This window comes from Typopeltis vanoorti, chromosome 7 (genome assembly GCF_054136105.1).
Source record: "Typopeltis vanoorti isolate ZY-2024b chromosome 7, IOZ_Tvanoo_1.0, whole genome shotgun sequence".
NCBI lineage: Eukaryota > Metazoa > Arthropoda > Arachnida > Uropygi > Thelyphonidae > Typopeltis > Typopeltis vanoorti.
The window spans coordinates 16,329,762-16,357,141 of NC_143555.1; the positions used below are offsets into that span (position 1 = coordinate 16,329,762).

The following is a 27,380-nucleotide window of genomic DNA, read 5'->3' on the forward strand; positions in this document are numbered from 1 at the left end:
ACCCAGCCTGCTTGAAATTACATAAACTTGGTTGATCACTTCTGAGAAGAAAACAGGGCAAAAATATCAGAAATGTTCTCTATAGTCAGAAACATTTTCAATGTATAGTTTCTATAATCATTCCCAATATCCTCACATAACGTATAATTGAAAAGTGAATTGTGCCTACAATAAAAAGGATATGAAACTGTAGATTTCTTGTTCAATTCTTTCCATAACCTTTTCAGCTATAGTAAATTGAAAAGAGATTTACAGTATCCTGTTCTAATACAGCAACATAATAGGATGTAAACAAATATAAATATGTTGTGTCTATATTCTAAGTGTTAGAATGCTTCACTTTGATTTAATGCACTATTTCTGAATTCAACAGAACAATGTTTTATGGGTATCTCACTTTTAATAAGTTAAATCATCAGAAAGTAATCGAATATTATTCAAATAGAGGCTATTATTATTCACAACTTTTTTTTTTTTTTTTTAAATAACAGCATACAAACAGTTTCAGATAGTGATAACTTCTTTACAAATGGCATGCTTTTAATTAGATGAATTGTGTACATAATAAATGACTTGTATTAACTACTGGTAAATAATGTTATTTCTTCCAACTTTTGACCTTTTTTGTTTCACGATATACAGCTGGCATCTGAACTAAAAAGAAAAATAATTAATTTGCACACACACAAAATTTCATAAATGTACACCAAATATCCATCCTTTAAAATTATCTGCACTAGTAGATATCAAAACTTGGTTTTAAAGTTGTTTAGATGGGAGTGTTATAAAATTTGCTATCATTTTAGTTGCACATTAGACTGGGCTAAGCTTATATCTCATTCAATGCATCAAACTCAACAAAAAGGAATAGATTATGAAAGTTAACTGAAATGATTCCACTCAGCATTACATATTGGCCTGCCAATACGGTAAAATGAAGTTGTCTAGACAAATAAATCGCTTAACTTTCCTAAAATGCTGCCGAGATAATCAGAAAATCCCGAATTATGTAAAATTCAAGCACCGTTTTGTTTCACAAAAAGCTCTCCGTATCTATAACCATGCCAGCTACGCTTTGCTCTGAGAACAAATTGCCGCCACCCCCCGGTTTCTCTTAACGGACATTAACAAAGCTATTCGTGCTTTTGAAGAAGAGCTTTCGTGCACTTTAAATCATGAGCTTTGGTCAATTTTACATGAGGTCTCGTGTACTGCTGCAGACAAAGAATTTGAAAAAATTCGAACAATTAAAAAAGAATTCTACCGTCAATCTTAAACTTCGTACCAACACTGTAATCAACCTTTCTTCAGTCACCCTGCAGCACTCAACGTGCTATCACGTGGCCAAAACTTCGCCATTGTTCCCAGAAAAATACCTAGTGAGAATATTATGATCCAGATCGAATGTGGAATCCGCCACCTTCCAAATCAAATCGCCAACAGTGTAAGACTGGATGTAGCTTGTGTCCTCTCCAAAGAAGGACTACCAAAAACCAACATATCCAACAAGGAATATAAAGCTCTGCAGGAAATTAGGAATAATAAAGAAATAGTTATCACCAAACCGGATATGGGAAATGCAACTGTAGTACTTAACCAAAAGGACTACACAGGTAATCTTAATGCTCTTCTATTAGATCGGGCTACTTACCTCCCTATCGAATACAATCCCACCAACTCGCAAATCAGAAAACTTCACAGGCTCCTTAAGAAAGTCACTTCTTGGCCTGTAGAAGTTACCAACAGATTAAAGCCGTTTAACTCTATACCCCCCCCCCCCCAGTATTTATGGACTCCCCAAAATACATAAAGAAAATGTGCCATTACATCCCATTGTGGATGGCATTGATTCCCCCACATACAAATTAGCTAAACATTTGGCCAAAGCGCTCACACACTATACTGGCAACACACCATCACACATAAAAAAAAACTCAGCCCACTTCAAAGACAGCATAGAAAACCTTACACTCAAACATACTGACATAATGGTCATTTCAGTTCACAATGAACTGAGGCTATTTCGTTTGGCAGGAAAAATTCTACAAACAGATAGAGGGGACAGCCATGGGTTCACCACTCTCCCAACCCTTGTCCAATTTCTTTATGGAGGCCTTTGAAGAAAAAGCCTTAGCCTCTGCCCCACAAAAACCAACCATATGGCTTCGCTATGTTGATGATGTGTTTGCCATTTGGCCACATGGCTCTGATACACTCCTCTCCTTCTTAACACACTGAAACAACCAACACCCTAGAATCAAGTTCACCCTGGAAAAAGAGGAAAACAACAGCCTCCCTTTCCTAGACAGACTAGTCACCCACCAGCCTGATGGACCCTTGGTTTTCTCAGTTTATAGAAAACCCACCCACACAGGCAGGTACATTAACCAACAATCCCCCCCCCCCCTCACAACAATATGGAGTGGTGAAAATACTATACAACAGGGCTAAACTAATCTGTTCTAACGACATGGCCATAAACACTGAACTAAATCACATCTTCAAGACTTTCTCAGCCAATGGCTACCCCCCCCCCCCAAAAAAAATATTGAAACCTACAAACCACAACCCCCTTCCTCCCCTCCACAACAAGGATTACTCTAAATCCATCACCATTCCCTACATCCGAGGCACCTCAGAAAAAATTACCAAAATCTTAAAAAAAAACGACTTGACCTCCTGTTACAGACCATACAGAAAATTGGCATCCCTTATCTGCTCCACTAAAGACCAACCACTTCCCCTAGGCCTACCTGGTGTATACCAGGTCCCTTGCAGCTGTAAACTGTCTTACTCTGGCCAAACAGGGAGGACAGCGAATATTAGAATTTCGGAATACAAGGACTACATCTGGTTTCACAAGTACAGCCATTCTGGTCTTGCAGACCATGCTCTGGATACACGCCACAGAATATGGTGGAAAAAAGCTACAGTAATACACCGTAGCAAATACAAATTTGAAAGACTATTTATGGAATCAGCCTCAACCCTAAGAAACTCTCCAAACCTCAACAAATTTGGTTGTATGAGACTGCCTTAAATTTGGGAGGCTTACATCAGCAGACCTTCAGCCCAACGGCCAAGAACACCTACTTAGCCTGCCAGGGGGCACCATCAGGACTTTTAGGAGAACAATAGCTTCATCACTTCATTCTCATTACCGTGTTGTAGTGCCTTTTGAAGATGGTAACGTGACACTGCCGAAATATTGGAAATATTTATTAAAGTGTAATTTAATTTATATTCGTATCTACGTTGTCAATTCCTTAAGTGATTTAGTAATGAGAATACAAAGTTGATTTTGTGGCCTGAAAAATTCCAATTCAAACAAAATATGGCCCACATCAACATTTGGGTGTTACACCATAGAATGAGGTATTTCACAGAGCTCTTATGCCTTATATGATATGTTTCATATAATTTCTTATATTAACAAAGATGATAAACTTCAATGAATTTCTATTGTTCAGTCAGTAGCAATATGCCCTTTGATGCAAAGACATTGATTTGGATTATCAGGATGCAAGAAACCATTATAAAAGTTTGTGTTCGAAAAAAAAATACACAAACCAGCAGAGAACACATTAATTAATGAACAGAGCATACCATATATATGGATAGGATTAATTACTCCTATCAGATTAGTTAGGTGCAGTAATAAGGTGCTATATGTAGTAATAAGGTGCTGAGAAAGTAATAACTTTCTCAGCCAATGGCTACCCCCCCCCCCCAAAAAAAATATTGAAACCTACAAACCACAACCCCCTTCCTCCCCTCCACAACAAGGATTACTCTAAATCCATCACCATTCCCTACATCCGAGGCACCTCAGAAAAAATTACCAAAATCTTAAAAAAAAACGACTTGACCTCCTGTTACAGACCATACAGAAAATTGGCATCCCTTATCTGCTCCACTAAAGACCAACCACTTCCCCTAGGCCTACCTGGTGTATACCAGGTCCCTTGCAGCTGTAAACTGTCTTACTCTGGCCAAACAGGGAGGACAGCGAATATTAGAATTTCGGAATACAAGGACTACATCTGGTTTCACAAGTACAGCCATTCTGGTCTTGCAGACCATGCTCTGGATACACGCCACAGAATATGGTGGAAAAAAGCTACAGTAATACACCGTAGCAAATACAAATTTGAAAGACTATTTATGGAATCAGCCTCAACCCTAAGAAACTCTCCAAACCTCAACAAATTTGGTTGTATGAGACTGCCTTAAATTTGGGAGGCTTACATCAGCAGACCTTCAGCCCAACGGCCAAGAACACCTACTTAGCCTGCCAGGGGGCACCATCAGGACTTTTAGGAGAACAATAGCTTCATCACTTCATTCTCATTACCGTGTTGTAGTGCCTTTTGAAGATGGTAACGTGACACTGCCGAAATATTGGAAATATTTATTAAAGTGTAATTTAATTTATATTCGTATCTACGTTGTCAATTCCTTAAGTGATTTAGTAATGAGAATACAAAGTTGATTTTGTGGCCTGAAAAATTCCAATTCAAACAAAATATGGCCCACATCAACATTTGGGTGTTACACCATAGAATGAGGTATTTCACAGAGCTCTTATGCCTTATATGATATGTTTCATATAATTTCTTATATTAACAAAGATGATAAACTTCAATGAATTTCTATTGTTCAGTCAGTAGCAATATGCCCTTTGATGCAAAGACATTGATTTGGATTATCAGGATGCAAGAAACCATTATAAAAGTTTGTGTTCGAAAAAAAAATACACAAACCAGCAGAGAACACATTAATTAATGAACAGAGCATACCATATATATGGATAGGATTAATTACTCCTATCAGATTAGTTAGGTGCAGTAATAAGGTGCCAGAACTACTTGGCTATGATGACAAGCCATAAAACTAAGTGCATCATGGAAAAGAGAAGATGAAAAGAGATGAGACACAAATCCAAGTTAAGTATAACTGTGATACAGCACTCCCGATTATTCTCTTATATGATAACACCCACAAACATCATTAATTTATTTATTACATATTATTTTCTTAACCTCCAAAGAGCAGACTTTTACAAACATCCATGCCCATGGTGAGTTGTGAACCCACAATCTTGGAATGAACCAAGCTGGTTGGCCAGTTGCTAACCACTTGGCCAACCAGCCGAGGGCCAAGGCACTTGGCCTTTTCCCTTTTACTCACTACTTCCTTTTGTAACTTCCAGGGTTACAAAAGTTTTTATCAGTGATAATCTGATAACAACCCATCAACATCCTAAATGTCTCAATCATATGCCTATCCCCTTGTCTTCTATCTGAAACTCTGAAGTCTGTATGCCCCTCAGTCTATCCTCATAATCAACACTGCACAGTCCTAATATCATCCTCGTTATCCAATCGCTGCACCTCTCCAAAGTGACTTCTTCCCCTTAAAATCCCAATGACCATATCTGAGTGCAGATAACCAAGATTTGATTTGATTTGACCAAAGCTTTATACATTGGAACCACCACCTCTCATGGTCAATGTCCTTTTCAATATTGAAGCAATTCTCTGAGATATCTTCACAACCTTTGCAACAGGTCCTTGGAACTTCAAATTTTTATCTCCAATCACCACATTCCACCACTTCTTCCAGTATAACTCTACATTTAGTTGTATTAAATTGACATCCCAATTCATTTGCCCACCATTCCAGTTTATTCAAATCCTTCTGAAGAGCCAAAACATCAGCACTATTACTAATAACACTTCCAAACTTCACATCATCTGCAAATAACTGAATATATATGTGAAAGTAGTCTCGTGACAATATCAGTGACATAAAGATTGAATAGTAATGGTCCCAGTACTGAACTCCATTCATCCCCCCCTCCCCCATATAAAGCACACTGATATCTATCAGAAAGCCAGTTACCAATCCAATACAGTGACCTGATAACCAAATCTATATGCTGAAATTTAAAAACCAACTTGATATGTGGCACCCAGTCAAATGTCTTTTCAAAAAAGACAGTGTATGCCTTGCCCTCATCCACAGCTCTTGTTACTATATTGCAAAAGGTTACTAAATTACTAAAAGATCATCCTTTAACAAATCCATGCTCACCAGCATAAGTAATATTGCACTTATCTACCCAATTCTATAAATAAGTTTTTAGCAATTTCTCCAAAATCTAAACTACAGAAGAAATACAAAGAGGCCTATACTACAGTTCGATATCACCATTCTACACCACCTTTACGCAATTGCTCTGTCTCAGCCCTTTTAACTCTCCAGGAACCATGCAAGGCTTTTATTATACAGCCAAGTCAATGGCAGTCAGTTCCACAGCACATTCCCTTAAAACACATGGTGAAATTTTACCCAGTTCACCTGCCTTTCTGATATTTAGCATATTCAGTATTTAGAATACATCCTCTTCATTCACTTCTTATCCTTCCAGGAATAAAACCTGCTAAAGCAGGATGGATCACTCCGCTATCTCATCTTCATGGTCACTTGAGTCCCTTCTCCATCCAGCAAGGTAATTCATCCACAATTATTGTGGATTGTGGTGCTAGTGTCATCTCTTATTCTAATTTTTCTCTCTTTACAATAAGTCACTTTCCTGGTTTGAGAATGATTCCTCATGCAACTGTTCTCCGCCCCGCTCTCTCTCTCTCTCTCTTTATGTCTTCCATGATCTCTTTTTCATCTGCAATTCCTCTTTAATTTCTCTTGTAATTCATCTGACTACAAATTGCTTTATCCTCTTCACTCAAGGCATGTTGAATATAACAGATACAACTGGATACAATATCCTAATAAAAGACCATGCCAATCATATAAAAAAAAGTCAATTTCAATAGAGCAAACTTAAAAACAAGTATTGGTAATGTAATAAACACAAGCATTAGTAATAAGGAAGGATTTTATTATCTTTTTTTTAACAACAACTGTCAACTAAACAGCATATGCCTTCACATACTATACGTGCAATGGCTATTGATTATACAGATTACATCATGAAATGGTAAACATTAGATTCTATTATATTTCATTAGGTTCTTAACATTGCATTACATTATTTAAGTTAGCAAAGTGAGTTTGCACGAAGTTTTTTTTTTTTTAATATGTCTGTAAAATGGAAATTAACATGTATAACAATTTTTTGATAGTGTTTAAGATCAATAAAGACTAACTCAAAGTTTGTTAGCAAGTTCATTCTCTGTTCTCAAGATTCTATTCATCCCAAACTTTGATATGCAGTCAAATCTTCAGAGCTGTATATTATAAATGTCAGAGGAGATCTAGTAGTTGTGAGAACAGTAAATATGATTGATAATTAAGAATTTTATAAAGGAAAACTGCCAAAGTATTTCTGCTTAGTGAGAAATGTGCAAGCTCCAAGAGGCTTCTGAAGCAAACATTAGAGAAATTCATGTTGGATTTTTTTTTTTTTTTTTTTTCAATTTTATCTGAATATCATTATACTGTCATGTCACTAAGGTCTTGTTTAAATGAAGTATCTTCCAGTTAAACAAAGCCATGGTGCTTTCATAAAGAAACATGGACAAAAAGTGAAGAGTTAACTAGAAAAACTTACTATAAGAAGAAATGAACACAAGCCATAAACATGAGTCACTAGAATAAAAAAAGGGGAACCTGAAAAAGAATCAGAGAACTATCATGGATGTAAAAATTTTACAGTGGCTAACTGCATAGCTCAGAGGGGTCTGATCGGTGAAATTGCAAATGACTGGAGTATAGCTCATAGTTTAAATCCATAAAAAGGGGAATACAGCTGAATATGAGAATTACAGAGGAATTTCTTTACTAAGCGTTCCAGGTCAGATTCATGCAAACATAGTTGAAAGGAAGCTAAGAAAAATTATGGAAGAGAAACTTGGAGAAGAACAAACTAGGTCAGGCCAAATAGAGATTTCAGAGATCAAATCTACTACATGGAAGATGTTCTTCATTGCCTGATGAAACATCACTGCTTGGCTTATTAGAGGTGTGAAGTGACAAATGCCATGTTTGGTCTCTAGAGCAGGGATCTTGGTTTCTGTTATTATTATTCGTGACACCTCCAAGGAGTCCTTAGACCCATTGCGGGAGGACACCCACTGTACAACTCTCTGTCTTCACCACTACACCGAACCTCTGCTACCAATTATCTACATCAACTCCATCTACTGCCCACCACCACCATAACTAGTATTTTTTGTCTGTAAATTGTGTGTGTTCTGAAGGGCCGATTTGTCTGTATGCAGGATGAAAAACCTGAGTTTCCGGGAGAAAAAAAAACCTCCAGCTGATTATGGTTAAACTTATGAAGACTTCTACAAACAATGACAGTAACACTGCAACAAAAATGAATCTCCCTCATCAACCAATCTCATTAAAAAAAGTCGCATCCCAAGCCATAATCTCTTCATTAAAAACTCACTTTCACATCCACTTATCCATGACACTAACACAACCATAAATGATGTTTAGCACCACTCTCAGTCTTTCAGACCAGACATGTTGTTCCTGACAGAAACCCACTTTGCAGCTACATCCACTACTGTAAACATCCAATGTCCACACTACGCTTAATGATTCTTTTCGCTGTAAGGGTGGCACCTGTGCCTTTGTGAATTGACAGCCTGACACAGAATGGCTAATTTAGAATCACCCGTTAGAATCTTCTCTGGTTCAAGTTTTTTTTTGCTCATGTAAATTCATTTGTTGCATTTACAGGTCTCCAAACACTGATAACCATTCAGACTCTTCACATATCCTTTCCATGAAACTCGATAATCAACTACCTAGATTTCTAAATAGTGAGGGCATCTTTCTGAGCAACCTCAGCATCCAACACCACCAACCTTGCTATCAGTAATGACCAAACACATTTGTATATCTATTTACTCTAATTCCTGCTTCATTTTCCGAACACTTTGGATCTCTTTTTGATAAATTCTCCATCTAGATATACCATAGAAGTCACCTCTCCTCTTGGAACTCAGACCACAATCTTGTACAAGCTTCCTCTCTTACAAAACACCCCTCTTCCAATTACTCACAACCTCACATTCTCTGGAACAAAAAAGGAGCCAATTGGGATGACCTCCAGAACTTCTACTCTCCCTTTCTGTGGTTCAACTATTGTTTCTGCTTATCTGACCCTAACACCTGCTGCAAATGAGTTACAGATATTATTCTCACTGACATGAAAACCTTCATCCCCAATTCCATCTATAATCTTCACCTGCTTTCTGAGCCCTGGTTCAACCGAAAGTTTATCAAAGAAAAAAATTTAGCTTGCTCCATGTGGCTCACTTCAAGAACTTCAGCTTCATACTCTCCATATACCAAAGCATGGAACATATGTAAATCACTCATGAGCAGATCCAAATCTGATTTCATAAAGGCAACAGCAAAAATTTGCCTCCTGTCCAAATGGACAAGAAGCAAGGAGCCTTCTAATTCCTCGGTAAAGCCTTTGGAAGCAACTTCTGAGTTCCTGCACTTCTACCTCTCTCTCACTCACTCATCCTGATAAAACCACTGTTACTTCACTCTCAGATAAAGCTGACCTCATTGCTTACATCACCCACCACAGAACACATGCCATGGAAAGGTTTGGCTATTGCCCTTGATATTTCCAAAGCTTTCAAACGTGTGTGGCATTGTAGTGTGCTTAACAAACTGACAGCCTTCAGTTTCCGTCATCCTGTAAAATTGGGTAGCCAGCTTTCTCTCTGGTCATTCTTTGAGAGTAATGGCAGATGGTCCCTCTTTTTGAGCTTCACCATCAATGCTGGAGTGTCTCAAAGCTCCGTTCTATCACTTTCTCTCTTCCTCTTGTTATAACCTATTCACAATCGCCACTAACCTTATCCACAGCTCTGTAGAAGATGGTACTCTTCACTATCCTGCTCATTTAACAAACCATGCAGGACTCTGACATCCCAGACTACAAGATCATCTACAACCAGTGCCTTAAATATTGATCTACATACTATCCTTCAATGGGGTGAGGATAACTTTATGTTTGCTACCAAAACCAAGTCATACCTTTTCTCTCACAAAAGAGATCTCAGCTTACCTACCCTTACCCTCAGTAATACACAAACCTCCAGTCTCTCCTGGCATAAACATGTCATAGCCAACTCAGCATCCAAACCAGGCATTCTATTTCATTCAAGAGGTTGTTTTATAACCAACCAACCAGACTTCTAACTATATACAAATCCCAAATCTGCCCATTCTCAGAATACTGCTCACATGTTTGGTGTGGTCCACCTAAAACTTCCCTTAAAATCTTGATGCTATCCAGAGGCAAACAATCAGGCTCATTGATGATCCATCTCTTACAGATTGACTTCAGTCTCTATCTCTCAGATGCAGTGTTTTTCTTCCCACATCCTCCTGTCTTGGGCTGTAATCACATCCAAGTTCTTCATCCTCAAGTCCTCCTCCATTAGCTCCCTCCATCTCTTCTTTGGATACCCGAGCTTCCTCCTTTCCCACATCCATCTACACGATCTTTCTTCCCACATACTTGTCCTACCTCCTCATCAGCATTGTGTCTATTCTACAGAACTGGCAACTATCATTGATATAAGGGTAGCAGCTGCCTAGTATCCCTTCACTATGCAACTGCAAACACAGTGAATCTGCAACTCCCCTTCCTCTTTTATTCCGTCCACCTGTGTCCTCTCGAACAGCCTTCCTCATGAAGTATTCACAAACAACTGCAACTCTTAACTTCACCACATACAGCACTGATGTGTTTATAGGTATATCGACCTCTCATGTATAGGATCAATATATATATATATATATATATATATATACAGGGTGGTTCAAAATTCCACGTACAAACTTTGAGGGGAGGTAGAAACATCAAAATCAACCATATTCACATAGGAATGCATGACTGGAAACACCACCAGAAGGTACTAACAGGGACACAAAGATACAGAAATAACACAAGGCAGTAAGTAGTGTAAAAAACTTTATTAGGCATAACTGAACATTTTAATAGTAGTTGGATACATAATATGGTTTCACATCAGATGCTCAAAGTTATGACCATCAGCAGTGATGCATGCCTGACACGGACGACGCATCGATTGCCGTACATTTTCGAAAATACCTGGAGTTTCCCTGATATTAGCAATGCCGATGATAATTCTTGCCACGAGATCCATGTCAGAGGCAATAGGTGTTTTGTACACCATGGCTTCAAGGGTCCCCCACAGAAAGAAATCAATGCTCAATAAATCAGGTGAGTGTGGGGGCCATGCAACGGGTCCACCAAGTCCCAAAGGACCTGTTCAAATACTGATGCACAGAAATGCCAAAATGGGCTGGAGCCCCATCGTATTGGAACCACATCTGTCGACGCACAGTCATTGGAACATTGTTCAGTAAATCCAGCGGAACTTCTTCCAGAAAGGTCCAATACTTCTGGGACCCCATACATTAATGATGAAGCGTTGTTGTGCAGCATGTGATCGCAGAGCATGTGGGTTTTCATTGCCCACACACGAGCATTGTGGTGATTGAAGATCCCTTCGCGGGGAAATGAAGCTTTATCCGTGAACAAAACACAAGGTGGGAAAACCCGGGTCTACGGCACTTTTCTGGAGAAACCGCTGCGCAAATTCCACACGTTGAGGATAATCTTCGGCCATCAGTAACTGAACCCGTTGCAGATGAAATGGATGTAAGGAATCAGAGTGAAAAACGCACAATACACTGGATCGAGATACTCCTATAGCAGAGGCAACAGCATGTGTGCTTGTCTCTGGATTATTGTCCATCACATGCAACACCTCCTCTTCCACGGCAGGATTTTGCGTCGATCGTGGCCGCCCACTATCATGCCTGCGATCCCTGAATGATCCATAGTCGCACAAATCCTGATGCAAATGTGCAAACAATTGGTGATGCGGTACATGTCTGTTTGGGTACCTTTTATGATACATTCATACAGCAGCTCGTCCATTACCGTCAGCTAACCCCGCAAACGAGGTGCATGTCTGCCATCTCAGCGTTCATAAAACGATGTATGTTCTTTGTACGACGTCGAAAGTTTGAATGAGGAAGCCCCAATTGCTCACCTGGAGCGCTGGCAAACAGCGCCACCTATCACTTTCAGATGGCATTTCCAGTCATGCTTTCCTATATGAATATGGTTGATTTTGATGTTCTCTACCTCCCCTCAAAGTTTGTACGTGGAATATTGAACCACCCTGTATACATATACACACACACAGTCGGGTCTCTTTTTATGCAGTAGATACGTTCCACAGAAAACCGCATATAAAATTCGCACAAAAAAGGCCTAACTTATGATGAAAAATTAGGGATACTTTACATAATTTTCTAAAACCGAAGCAATGAATTAAAATAAACCTAAAATCACATAAAAAAAGTTTATGAAAATTCAGGAAAATAAGAATGTCTAAGTTTGTTATAAAGCTTTATTCATTTAATTTTATTGAAAAGTAACATTTCTTTTTTTAACATTCTGTCATCAGAATTATCATCACTATTAGACAATATTCGGCAACGTTTGTGAACTGGTGCAAAATCACTTTCATCACCAGAAGAGATAGTCAGCGCATCAGATCTGTATGGTAAAGGCAATGGTTCTTCACAAACAGAATTAGCTTCATCCTCGTTCTGTGCTGATTTTTTTCTTCTGACAATGTAATCAGTGATTAAACTTTGTGATGATGATTTCACTAATTTTTTATACAGCTCATAATATCCAGACATACAGTTCTTCAGCTCACGCTGGAATTTAAAGGCTCGTTCAGAATTCGCGTCATTAACAAGAAAATGATTTTCAAATTTATGCACAGTTCAAGACCTTCTCGAATTATATTTGCAGTGAAGGAGACAGGTTTTTCTTCTGTTTCACTATTGTTTTCCTGGATCTTCAACGATATCTAAAGTTAATTGATATCCAATAATATCATCGTCATTTAAGGCATTATCCACAAGCAATTCGTCTACACCGTTCTGGCTAAATGTATCAAAACCTTCCCCACCAATTTCATGTGCCAAAGTAATGATTTCAGCTGATAATGTAGATGTTTGCATGGTTGCACTGTTTGCAACACATCCAGGCCAAGCTGCTTTCCAGCAGGTATTTACTGTTTGTGGTCTTATTTCAGCAATAGCAGATGCAACATGATTTAAGCAGTCCAAAATAGAAAATTTTTTTCCAAACATCAGTTACTCTTAATGATTCATTTTCTAGTTTATCCAATATAAATTGAAAAGTGTGCTTAACGTAATATTTTTTAAAAGTAGGAATTATGCCTTGATCTAATGGCTGAATAATGCTTGTTGTATTGGGGGGAAAAAACACCACCTGCACATTTGGGTGTTCTAAATGTGGATGACTTGGTGCATTGTCAACAATTAATACAACTTTAAACTCTAGAGCTTTTTGCTTCATATATGTTTCCACTTCTGGTACAAAGCAATTATTGAACCATTCAGTAAATAGAGAGTTGTTACCCAGGGCCTTTGTATTAGCCATTCAATGTACCAGCATTTGTTTTAGATCTTTGCCTTTAGAGTATGTGGTCTTAGAAATTGATTTACTAGGAGGGGTTTCAACATTCGATCTCCTGATGCATTGCAACAAAGTAACAACGTTACTCGATCTTTGCTTGCTTTAAACCCACTTGCTTTTTTCTCAGACTTTGCGATGTAAGTTCGACTAGGCATTTTCTTCCAAAACAATCCTGTTTCGTCAGCGTTAAACACTTGATCAGGACAATATCCACCATCGTCAATAATTCTCGCTAACTTCTCTTGAAAATTTTTGGCTGCTTCTTTATCTGCTGCTGCAACCTCACCTGTAATCTTCAAGTTATGAAGTGCATTCCTTTTTTGAAAACCCAGTTAACCATCCTTTGCTAGTCGAAAAATCTTTATCGGCCTGGGAAGCGGAAGTAGACGGCTCCAATTGTTTCATATGTTCATAAAACCGAAGAGCTTTTTGTTTAATTAAATAACCACTTACAGGAATTCCCCTTTGAGTTAATTCGTCAATCCAAATTACGAGCGCTCGTTCTGTGTTTTCTAATAAAGCATCTCTTGAGTACGGTGATAATTTGGCACTTAGTTTTGTGCCAGAAATGACAGATTTTCTTATTGGGCCTTCATTCTTTTTAATTGCTCTTATAGTAGCTTCAACTAAATTAAAATTTTTACCAATAGCCGTAGATCCCTCTCCTTTTGCTAAGTGATCTAAAATTGCAATTTTCATTTCCAAAGAAATTGCTTTTCTTTCGTGCTTTTTTTTCTTCACTGGGCCAAATTAAATCTTTAAAATAACAATTAGCAAAATTTAGACTTTTGATAATAAAAAGACAAACACTTATTACCATATTATCGGAATGGATTCTCCTTCTGTTGACATGCGCAGAAATGTCGAAAGGTCTCGTATCTGTGGGCGTACTATACTGCATAACTTCAAAACCGCATAAAAAAGATCCACATAAAAAGAGACCCGAGTGTGTGTGTGTGTGTGTGTGTATATATATATATATATATATTTTTTTTTTTATTATATATATAATAAAAAAAAAAAGATTTTTCACTTTACAAAAAATAGCTGAAGAATCATGAAATATGACAAGGATCTGTACTTAAGTTTTGTGGATCTGGAAAAGGCATACGGCAAGGTGTCCAGAGAAAAGCTTTTCAAAACACTACAACTTATGGGGTAAATGGAACATCATGCAGAGTAATCTTCCTCTTCTTCTGCAGCTTGTCCCACTTAAGTGGGGTCGCTGTTTGTAGGTAGTCTCCTCCATATTCTCCTGTCTTGGGCTGTAACCACATCCAAGTTCTTCATCCTCAAGTCCTCCTACACCAGCTCCCTCCATCTCTTCTTTGGCTGCTCACACTTCCTCCTCCCCCTGCACATACATCTGAATGACCTTTCTTCCGTCATACTCATCCTCCCTCCTCATAACATGACCAAGCCATCTCAATCTTGCCTCCTGTATATTCACTCCTAAGTTTGTAACTTTCACCGTTCCCCTAACATAGTCATTTCTCAGAGACTCCTTTCTGGTCACACTGCACATCCACCTAAGCATTCTCATCTCTGCTACCTCCATCCTGCTGATGTTATTTTTCCTTAGGGCCAGTTTCCATAGCATATGTCATAGCTGGTCTCACTACTATCCTGTAGAATTTGCCTTTCTGATCGACCGGCATCCTCTTATTGCATAGCATTCCAGCCATCTCTCTCTCTCCAGTTCCTCCATCCTACTTCCTTCTCAGCCTCTCCATTCTCTTTCAATGTTGAACCTATCTAAAGTCACTGACATTCCTGATGACAATTCCTTCCAGCTCCAGATCTGTCTCTTGGCTGCCATCCACTTTGCAACATATATACTATGTCGTACTTCTGTCTCATACTCTCTCTCTTCCAGTACTTTCAATTTAGCTGCCACTTCTTCTCTTGATTCTGCACACATCACGATGTCATTTGCATACAACATAGTCCAAGACACGTCTTCTCTCACCACCTCCATCACAATATTAAACAGGAATGGACTTAATGCTGACCCTTAATGCAAGCCAACTGTCACTTGACAACTTTCTGTCTCTCCCAGGAAGGTCTGAATTCTGTCTTCACATTTCTGTACATCTCCTGAACGAACCTAACATATTTCTCTGGTACCTTCTTCTCTCTCTCTCAGACATCTCCAGACTTCTTGCCTTGGCACTCTATCGTATGCTTTCTTCAGATCAATAAACACCAGATGTAGCTCCCGTTGTCGTTCTCGAAACTTTTCCATCATCTGCCATAACCCAAAGATAGCATCTGTTGTTGATCGACCAGGCATGAAGCCAAATTGCTCCTTTGCAATCTCCACCTCTTTCCTCAGTCTTCAATTAAGTACCCTTTCTAGGATTTTCATTATGTGGGACATCAACTTTATTCCTCTGTAATTCTTAGTCTTGTGTATCCCCTTTACCCTTGTAGATGGGGACAAGAGTACTTTCCTTCCACTCCTCGGGTATATTTTCCTGTTGACAAACTTTTATGAACAAGTTCCCATAGCAGGTCAATTCCCTCTTCCCCCAGTGCCTTCACTGAGATCCTGTCAAGGGCTCCACCGATTTTCCATTCTTCATCCTCTTTATGGCCTCCTTCACTTCCATTCTACTAATGTTCTGCACATCCCCTCATAAGGCTGCCCATCTTCTCTGTGAGTCCTTGCATTTTCTTCATTCAAAAGCCTTTCAAAGTATATTCTCCATCTGTTTCTTATATCCACATCCCTCCTTAATACCCCTCCTCCAGAGTCTTTGATCTGCCTCACCTGTAAGATGTCTTTTGATGCCTTATTTCTACATTTTGCCAATCGATAAATTTTTCTCTGTCCTTCCTTTGTTTCTAATCGATCATAAAGATCTCGATATGCTATGGCTTTCACCCGCACAACAACTCTCTTGGCTTCTTGCTTTCTCTGTTTGCACTCCTCTCTGTCCTCTTCTACTCTTGACTCATTCCACTTCTGCTTTGCCTTCCTCTTAGCTGTCACAAAAATTGCACAGCTCAGAATTGCTTTTGAATTATGTCTCCACCAATCTTGTACACTTTCTAGTCCATCCAAAATCCTCTCTAACACCCTCTCCATAAAACGGTTCCTCACACTCTCTTCTTTTAAGCAAAACCACTTAATTGTTTTCATCCCATGGCTTCCAAAGGTTCTTAACTTCAACCTTATTTTAAAGTCTGTGCACAGCAGCCAGTGTTGCTGCGCCACTTGATCTGTTGGGATTACCTTACAATTTGTTACTGCCTTAAAATGTTTTCTTCTAGTCAAAATGTAGTACTTCTTGCCACTTCTAAATATTATCAAACGCTCTTTCCTCTCGCAAAAAAACGAATTCACAATTGCCAGATCCAATGCTACCAAAGTCCAAAATCCTCTCACTTTCCTGGTTCATCATACCCACTCCATGGCAGACATGCACCCTTTCACAGTCCCTATTCTGGCTCCCTATGTGTCTGTTCAAGTCTCCTCTGACAATCACCATCTTTCTTCCGGTTCTCTCATTTCTTCATCTAGCATGTTCCAGAACTCATCTTTCTCTCCAACTTGCAGTGTGTATACACATTAGATGACCACTTGCTCTTCTTCAAGACCCAGTTTCATTCGCATGATCCGGTCATTCCTCCTACCTACTTCCAATACTTCGCCCTTCATTCTGCCACACACCATAATTCCGACACCATTTCTTTCCTCTTTATTCACTCCAGAATAGAACAATTTATACCTGTCTCCCAGTTCCTTTGTCTTTTCCCCCTTCCACCTTGTCTCCTGCATGCATAAAATGTCCAACTCCCTCTTCCAGCCATGCTTCCAACATTCAATGTTCCCACTCGACTCCCAACATTTTCTCTGACTGCTGGGCTCGCTTCTTTAACCGCATCCACCCTTGATGCGGTAGCCCTTCTCCAATTCTCACAGCTGTAGGGCGATGTAGCTGCGTGTTGCCTAAGGGATATGCTCTAGCCCTTCCTGACATCAATCCTCACCATTTATCTGGGCTTGGAACGGCACCTACTGGGGGCTAGCTTGCCCCCTTTGGTGGCTGCAAAAGCAAAATGATATAGCAAGATAAGAAAGATTCACTCCTAGCCCTTGAATACTCTAATAGCATTGGGGGAAAGAAGCAAGAAGAGAAGAAAGAGGAGGGACCAGTCTACAGATAATATAACAGATGTATATTACATGAAATGTCCAGCATACATCATATAAAATAATACATAGTCTATATTTAAGTTGTAAGTCAGCAGTTAGAAATGAAAGAAATACAGGATGATGTTTGATGTAAAGTGAGGAGTAAGAGACAAGGACACACATTATGTCCACTACTATTCATCATCTGTATGGATTGCATTACGAAAGAAAGTAGCATTAAACCTGATATTAGAATCAGATATATCAAACTTACATTAGCTGCTTTATGCAATTGATTTACTTCTAAACACATCAAGTACAAGTCTAGAGGATTTCCTAACTAAATTGAATAACAGCTGTAACAAATTTGGCATGGAAATCGGCACTAAAAATACCAATACTATGAAAATAGGTAGGAACAGAACTTCATATATATATATATATATATATATATATATATATAGGAATATAACTTCAACTATATTCTAATTGGAGAACCTATAGAACAAGTAAAAGATTTTAGCTAGTGAATTTCACTAGTTTCTAGTGAATTATAATATGGAACATTTTGAATAACATATTCTTAATGTTTTTTCTCCTAATCCTTCTATTTTTTGGTGTACATACGTTGCTGTCTGGAACTCTTCTTTGTCAGTACTTCATGAATTACTAGAAAAAAAATTCAGTTAACTCCAGAATTAAATTTACCATTCAAACAGAAAAATACAACTGACTCCCATTTATGGATGTTCTTATCTTATGACAACCTAACGGCAGTATATAGTTCTCTGCATATAGAAAACTCATCATTGTGGCATCACATCTTCACCCTTGTCAGAAATATGGCATTATTAAAATTTTGGTTCATCATGTGCATGAACTATGTTCTACTGGTTCACTTTTAAATAAAGAAGTTCTTTTAACAGAGCCTTCATTTTGCTGGAAAGAACTGGAGCGACTTCTTTACCAAATCAACATCTTCAAGTTTTTCTCTCTCCAGTTTTCAGAAATTAAATTCCTTCCTAGACAAGTGAAAAGATAAATATCCTCCACATGCTCATCTTGGAGTTTCCAGAATTCCATGCTCATGCAGCTTTTGTTAATATGGGCAGACAGGTTGCTCAGCTCAGTTATATTTTGTCTAAAAGAACATCAAGATTATATTTTACATCATGAGTCTGGTAAGTCTGGTTTGGTCAGCCACACCTTATCTACTAGGCATAGACTTGTTTGTAATAAAACTAAAATTCACTAAAGTTATTTTTAACTTGAAAGACTATATAAAGAAAGTTGTGAAACCCATATTCACACACTGAACCACCAACAAGAATGCCTTACACTTTCCCAAATTTGGCAAGTCATCTTAAGTAATATTTCTTGTTCCAGGCATCTAATGAATAAATATTTATTATTTCAAGTTATTTCACTGAATTCTAAAAGTTATGGATGGGGTTTAGCTCTTGCAGTTCATAGCATATATTGTTACATGCACTTAGATTTCAAGTGTTATTCTAATTTATTTCTTTTCATCTGATTGCATTGAAAATGGCTATGAAATAGCCAAAAATTCTGTATCCAATAAACAAATATTTTTCTTATTTAAGTATTATTATTTCTTCACTATTTTTATCATTAGATCTCTCATAGTACTCTTCTATAAAAAAAGATATATGAGAATTAGAGGAAATTTCCTACTGAGTGTTTCTGGTGTGTTTGCTTGTTCGCTTTGAATATTTAAGATGGAAAAACAGATATGGTTACACCATGCCAATATCGAGGTAATACATAAAAGGCATAAATAGGTATAAATCAATGTATACAAACAAATGTAAAAGGGAATATAACAATAAGTGTAGAAAAATTCATAAAAATACTCTTAAAAAACTAAGTGTGAAAAACTTATATACATTACATTAAACCAATAAAACAAATATGTTTGTTTTATTAGTTTTATAAAACACTAATAAAACATATGGAATTCTGTTAAGAAAATTAGAAAAAAATGGGGATTGATAATGACATTGGTTATAAGAATAGAAAGTGGTATATGTAGGAGAGGAATCCAGGAGAATGCAGGTGACTAGTGGTGTGCTGAAAGGTTCTGTGCTAGGCCATTACTGTTTAATTTTGAAGGAAATATTCAGTTGTTTGTTGATGATGCAAAACTGGGAAGAGTTTTGCTAATCAGTGAAATACAGAAAGGATGATTTAAAGAGACCATCAATATGGGCAAAAGATAATGAGTATCAGTTTAATGTGGAGAAATATAAAGTTATTCATTTTGGGATAAATCAATTACGAGCTGCGTACCACAATGATGGAACAATACCTCCAGGAAATAGATGAAACTAGAGATTTGGGGATAGTAGCAGTAGATAGAGAGTTGAAATTTAGAGGGCATTTTGCTAAGGTTACCAATGTAGTTCATATAATTAATTATTGAAGAACATACTAACAAGCAGAAATAAGGAGGTTATCATGCCTCTTTATATGACCTTGATATGTCCACATCTAGATTATCATGCTCAGGTTTGGTCACCTAGGGATGAGGAAGTAGTAGAGAGGATCCAGAGGTGTGTGACTAAGATGGTAAAATGGTTCTTCAACCCATAAATCTATAAACCATCAATCTATGAGGATAGATTGAGGGTTTGTGAGTTGCAGAATTGGTTGACAGGCAAAAAAATAGAGGATATGATAGAAATATTTAAGTTACTTAAAGGGTTTTATAGGAATAATATAGGGGAATGTTTCAGCACTTGGCTGAAGTGGGACAAAACAAGAGGTCATCCCTAGGAATTAAGAGTATAGTCAGTGGGGAGAAGTGAGGACTAGATTTATTGCTTGGAGAGTGGTGAAAATGAATGGAATGGGTTGCTAGAGACAGTTGTGAGTGCTTTGTCTGTTAATGGGTTCAAGGAGAGGTAGGATAGTTTTAACTCTTCTGTGATGAGTCTTTGGACTCCATGGAGGTGCCTGTACAATAATAATAATGATTACATATATAATTTATATAAGATGATATACATTGATACTCTGTAAAAATTTAGAAACAGTGGTAACATGATGAATATAATAAAATTGGCCTGAGCCTATCGAGCTCAGACAGATTATGAATATGACTGAAACAGTGACTGTGCTCATTCAATAAATTAAAATATGAATGGTTAGTCCGGTACCACAAAACTCACACATAAGTATGTCATCATCCCCTCAACAGACGAAGTGTGTCAGATGACTATGACCTATGTACAGCCGAGCAAGAACAACTTCCATTTTATAGTTCCTGCATAGACTAGACTGCCACATTTTGATTTGATGGGGCTTATTATTGGTCTCTCTATTCCATGATGACTGCCACTGTGATAAGAGTTTGTGGCCAATGATCTTCCAGTGATCACTGGAAGATCATTGAAACAAAAATCACAGGCAGATGATGAAAGCTTGAGAAACGAGTTGACCTAGCTCCAGTTCCTACAGTCTCGTTTCCTTTATTCCAATTGGGCTTGAAATCCCACAGAAGCATACATCCAAGTATAGCTTATAACTGAGAGAGAGGACACGTTGGATATGACAGAGCAAAGGGTGTTTTGTATGTACGTACGCACACACACACACACACACACACACACACACACACACACACACACACAATGCACCTTTGGTAGCATTGCAGTTTGCTTTGAAATGTAGTTTTAAAGCAAACTCTACCTCATACAGCTCAGCAGTGAAGTTGTTACATTCCAGTGGGATTTGAGCAGACATTATGCCATCTAGGAAGACAGCAGAAGATTCCACTAGATCCTCTGATTTTGAACCATCTGTATAAAAAGGCACAAAGTCTGAGTACACCTTCCTATGTACTTGGAAAAGTTGCTTGCAGACAACATGAGGGGTAGAGTGTTTGGGTAGCCTGCAGAAAGAAAAGCTAGTAGTATGTATGGATGCCATGGCAATAGTGCATTTTAGCAGTGTCTGGATCATGTTGTCAATCCCAAAAATCTAGAGCTTGTAAAGTGTCTTTGTTTAAGTTACTTGTAACTTAAACAAAGTTACAAGTGTTGTTTACTTGTAAAGAGTCTTAGTCTATGGCAGTCTGATGAGTGTTATATAGATTTTCCCATCATGGGCAGAAAATAAAACCCTGAATCTTGGCATCCAGTCTTGATTATTGGTCATGTGGGAAGGTATGGCAGGGAATTTATTTTTGTAGCATATAATAGACACATCTGGTGACAAATGGGGTTCATTTGCCTTGGCATTCAGAGTAAGAATCAGTGATGTTCAGGATGCTTCAGTTACAATTTTGATGGCTTGATGGTGGATAGGGTTCAGCCAACAGGGTACTTTCTCTTGCAGGAGTATATTGAGACCCATAATCAAGACTGGATCTGCTCAATGCAATGTACCATGCACTGATCAAATCAGTGCATGGTACAATCGAAGCAAAGAAAATCTGTCAGCATCCCAAGAGGTGGAAGATAAGGTGTTAAAGATGTTCACTTCTTCATAGCACTATCTTGCAATTGACCTATGTGAGGGAAGAAGCTGAATTTCTTGTCAAATATAAGCCTGAAGAACTAAGCTTCTGGTGCAACAGTTTGTCCTAGTTTGAGTTCAAATGAAGAGCAGGTACATGGCAAACTGTTTCTGCTGGCTTACTGCAGCTGTCTTTCTACAAACCTTATATTACATGAATGACATAAGATAGTAAAGTTATCCACATAGAAAGCATTACTTACAGTTGGAGGAAGTTGTCTGGTTATCAAGTTACCCTTGATTGCAAAAAGTGTGACACTTAGAACTGAATCTCGTGGAATTCCTCTTCTTGAATATACGATTGGGGAGAGAGAACTTCCCACTCAGACTTGGAAAATTCAGTTGGATAAAAAAGTTGCTAATAAAAGAGGCAGATTTCCAATGAGAACAAAGCTATATAGGTCTTGTCTTTCAATATGCCAAATCTCCATATCAAAGAACCAGTACTAAGTTCTCATGTTTTAGGAATGCATCTCAAATGGATTCCAGTCAGGCTATATGATTGGTTGTTGAATAATATTTGTGGAAACCATATTGAGTTCTGGAAAAAAAGGTTCTTTCTCTCCAGAAACCATAAAAGACAAGAGTTAGCCATTTTTTCCAGAATCTTACACAAGCAGCTTGTCAGAGTAATTGACCAATAGTTTATTTTTGATTCTCCCCTGGCCATGGGGAAGACTATGATAAATCACTTTTGGCCAGGTATCCAGAAAAATGTACTCACAAAAAAATTCTGTCAACCAAGCACAATAACTGATCCTTGACAGCTGATGACAGAAGTTTGATAATTTCATTATGGATGTTATCTGGTCCAACAGTAGTTGGATAGCATTTAAGCAAAGCAACTTTCATTTTTCTTCCTTTGTAAACAGCCTATTGCATTCTTCTCTACTGTTTGAAGAAAACAGAATTTGCCATTTTTCTGCTTTGTATTTTTGGGCAGGTATTCCTGGTAAGATTTAAACACATATATTTAAGGAAAGGCTAAGAAAAATGGTGGAAGGAGAAAGTAAGAGCAGAACAAGCTGGGTTCAGACCAAACTGAGGTTGTCACTACAAGATTTCACTTTAACCCGGCATTAGTAAGGTTGGGTGTCACAAATCCCCAAAGATTTTAAATTGATTATAACTTTTTAACAACACATGGTACTGAATCATGCCTCAGTATAGCTTCCCCGCCTGTAACCCGCTACTCGATGCCATAGACGAAAGGCTGTTGCGCGCAAGCAAGTTTAGTGTGCAGAGGTGCGAAGTGTGCTGGAGTCCACCAGATCCCACCTTACCAAAAGTGACTATATTTACTTCCAAAACATAAGTTGTTTTCATGTATATTCTACTAAAATATTATCGTTACTGCTGTGTCTTCTATATTTTTACATATCAACTATAAGCAAATACATTTTTCTAAATATTTAGAGGGTATTTTGAGAATAATATCTTTTTTTTACCAGATGAGTTACGAGCAGGAAGAACGCAGGTTACGTCAACTTATAGATGATGCTAAAAGTTTTAATTAGTAAAGTATTTTTGAGTAATAAAAATTTAATTTTGTGGATCTGCATTTTTATTCTGTAGAATTACAGGACACTTAAACAATACGTAATCTAATATTGATTAAAAAGATATGGATTTCTATAATACACTACATTATTTGGGTGGGTCTGTGGGACCCCCCACCTTACCACTTTTGTTACAATTTCCCACCTCACCTGCACCGGGTTAAGACAAATGGTTGAGAAATCATGGGAATATAAGATATGTATTTAAGTTCTGTTGATCTGGAAAAGGAATATGACAATATTATCACAGGAAAGTTTTTCAAAATGCTACAAATTAAAAGCGCAAATGGGACATTATAATGTTGGAGTCTTCACAGGTAACAGACTGATTTGGAGGAAAATTGTAGATGAAGTTAGTAATGATGTAAATTTTTCATGTAGTACTATCATATCCTATACATCCCTTGAGGGTATATATCAGGAATTTGATGATGATAGGACATTATGAAATATGTCGTATATTATATAAATCAATTAGATATTAAATCCATCATTATTTCAAAGCCTAATGTAGAAACTATGAAAGTTTTGGAATTAATATCCGCTTGATATATATAATTTTGCATTGCCGAACTGAAGCCTTTTGGCTCTTTATTTTAGTAAATGTAGTATATTTTTGAATTGTAAAGTAGCAGTCAAAGTGGAAAAAAGAGCAGAAAGATGGTTTGATGCTAAATTAGATGTGAGACAAGGATGAATATTATACCCACTAATATTCATCATCTATAGGGATTACATTATGAAGGAAAGTTGCATTAGACAATATCAAAATTGGATATGCTAATCTCACTCAGCTCTTCACTATATGCAGATTATGTTACACTCCTAAATAAATGTGATAAAAGACTGCAGGATTCCTAACTAAATTGAATAACTGCTGTAACAGATTTGGTATGAAAATAAGCAATAATTAAAAATATAAACTGCATCCTGAATGATGAAACTACAGAACAAGAAAAAATTTCAGGCACAGTTTCTAGTGGAGATTATTATTATTATTCTTCCGGGCAAATCCAAGGAGTCGACAGACTCATCGAGGGAGGACCTAACATCATGTCAAGAACAACTATTCGACATTCACACAGTATCTATCATACCTTGCCTTGAACTCATTCACGGTCGTAGCACCCACAACAGACTCTGGAAGCTTATTCCACTCATTCACTACTCTCCAAGTAAAAAACCTAGCTCTAACACCCTTGTCAACCACATTCTTGCCCAGCTTCCATGCATCGCCCCTAGTCCTCCTACCACCAGTCATATTTTCAAAAATATCTTCTGGATCAATCTTATAGAAACCCTTCAGTAATTTCAATGTCTCAATCATATCACCCCTCCTTCACCTATCGACCAATTTCTGCAACCCACAAATCTTCAACCTATTCTCATAAGATTCATTCCCCAGACCTACTATCATCTTGGTCACTAGTCTCTGGATCCTGTCCACTTCCTCCCCATCACGAAGAAACCCTGGTGTCCATACCTGGGGACATTAGTCCAGATGGGGTCTTATCAAGTCTCGATACAGAGGAACAACAACTTGTTTGTCTCTGCATGTTAAAGTATTTTTCAGAAGCCAAGTGATTTGGTGAGCTGTTTTAGTCACTTTTGCAATGTGCCCCCTAAACTTCAATTCCCTATCCACCAACACTCCCAAATCCCTGGCCTCATCAATCTCCTGGAGTACAGTTCCACCAACGCGATATACTGCTGCTATTCTTTTCACCCCAAAGTGCATAACCTTACACTTTGGCACATTAAATTGACATCCATTTTTCCTAGCCCAGTCCTCCAAACTATCCAAATCATCCTGTAAAATGTTGACATCCTGTGCACTCATAATTGCTCTACCCAACTTTGCAACATCAGCAAACAAGTGAGCACTTCCTCTCAAATCCTTTCCTATATCATTGATGAACAAATTGAAATGCAGTGGTCCAAGAACAGAGTCCTGTGGCACTCCACTAGTTACAAGCCGTCGTTTAGACTCCACTCCTGAATAAACCACTCTCTGGTATCTCTCCTTCAACCACCCTCCTATCCATCTCATCAACCCTATATCTATCCCCATCTGCTCCAGTTTACTGATTAGGGTTCTATGTGGTATCCTATCAAAAGCCTTGGCAAGGTCCAGTAGTATTACTGTAAACTCATTAACCCTATCCAGTTCAGCCGTCACTGTGTTATAAAACGTGAGCAAGTTACTGAGGCATGATCTACCCTTCACAAAACCATGTTGTCCCCCATACAATATCCCATTTTCATCTATCCAATCCTGTATTCTTTTCTTGACTAATTTCTCTACGACCTTGACAATGATTCCTGATATGTTAATCGGTCGGTAATTTACAACAGCAGTCTTGTAACCACCTTTATGCAGTGGAACAATTTTCCCCTCTTTCAACCCCCTCGGGACTAACCCAGACCCGAGACTCAAATTAAACAAAATGGTCAAGGGTACTGACAATTCTTTAGCTGCTTCTCGTACAACACGAGCTGGTATACCATCCAATCCCACAGATGTATTGACATTGAGGTTATGCAATAGACTACTCACCTCCACTTCATTCACCACAATTCCCGTATAATCTACCGGTACATTCGTTTCTGCAATGTCACCACCTGGATGATATATTCTTGCAAAGTGCTCACTCAGTAACTCAACTATATCAACTGATTCAGTTACCTCCCTACCATCGGCATTCTTTAAAATCATTCTGCCATGTACATTTTTCCTTTTACTTGCTACATATCTAAAAAACTGTTTAGGATTCATTTTCTTTAGCCTGCATGGCCAATGTTCTTTCGTAATCCTTTTTTGCTTTTCTTACCACACTCGTTACCCTTCTGGCCTGTGCTTTATACCGTTCGTGTGCCTGCCGGTCACCTTTCTCCATAGTTGTTTCTTTTCTCAAGCTTAATGGTGTTATTCATCCATTTAACCCCTAGTTGATTTATTATTCGGACTCTAGGTATACAGTCAGCCATTGCTTCATACAAACACTTCTTAACTACCTCCCATGCACTATCGACTTCTAGTCCTTGCAGTTGTACATGCCATGGCACTGAACCAATCAAACTCCTAAGCTCGTCATACTTTCCAGCCCGATAATTCCACATGTACCCTGTCTTAATTGAAAATTCTACACCTTTAGCCACCTCCCAAGTCAAAACCCTATGATCACTCTCACCGATTGGTGGCGATGTGGTCATATTTGTTACAGCCAAATCCTCAGATGTAATTACTAGGTCAAGCACTCTCTGACCCCTAGTATTTTCCATTACATGCTGTCGCAGATAGTTATCTCTTAATAACCGCATAAAATCCAATTCCTTCCTCCTGTGTGTCCTCTCCTCACTCCAATCAATGCGACCATAGTTGAAATCTCCCATAATAATCACCCTCCTTCCATACATTTATTCTATTTACTTGTGCATACTGTCACCACCATCCTTTCCATCACCTGGTCTATAGCAGCACCCAATTGTATATTTAATTCTGCTAGCCACAATCTCACACCAAATGGCCTCAAATGTGCTCTTTTCTCTATCCTGCAATTCAACTTCTATTCTCCTTGGC

The 27,380-nt window shown here is 38.1% G+C and overlaps 1 protein-coding gene across 3 annotated transcripts in view; it reads right to left on the reverse strand.

Moving 5' to 3' along the window:
• Window positions 1-451: 451 nt before the first annotated feature.
• mRpL33 (mitochondrial ribosomal protein L33) overlaps window positions 452-27,380 on the reverse strand; it is a 69,517-nt gene continuing 42,588 nt past the window's right edge. For all 3 annotated transcript variants that reach the window (XM_090395691.1, XM_090395689.1, XM_090395690.1), the window contains exon 4: window positions 452-654. In XM_090395691.1, coding sequence (XP_090251817.1) covers window positions 599-654 — 56 coding nt within the window. In that variant the 3' untranslated portion in view covers window positions 452-598. The remainder of the gene's footprint in view (window positions 655-27,380) is intronic.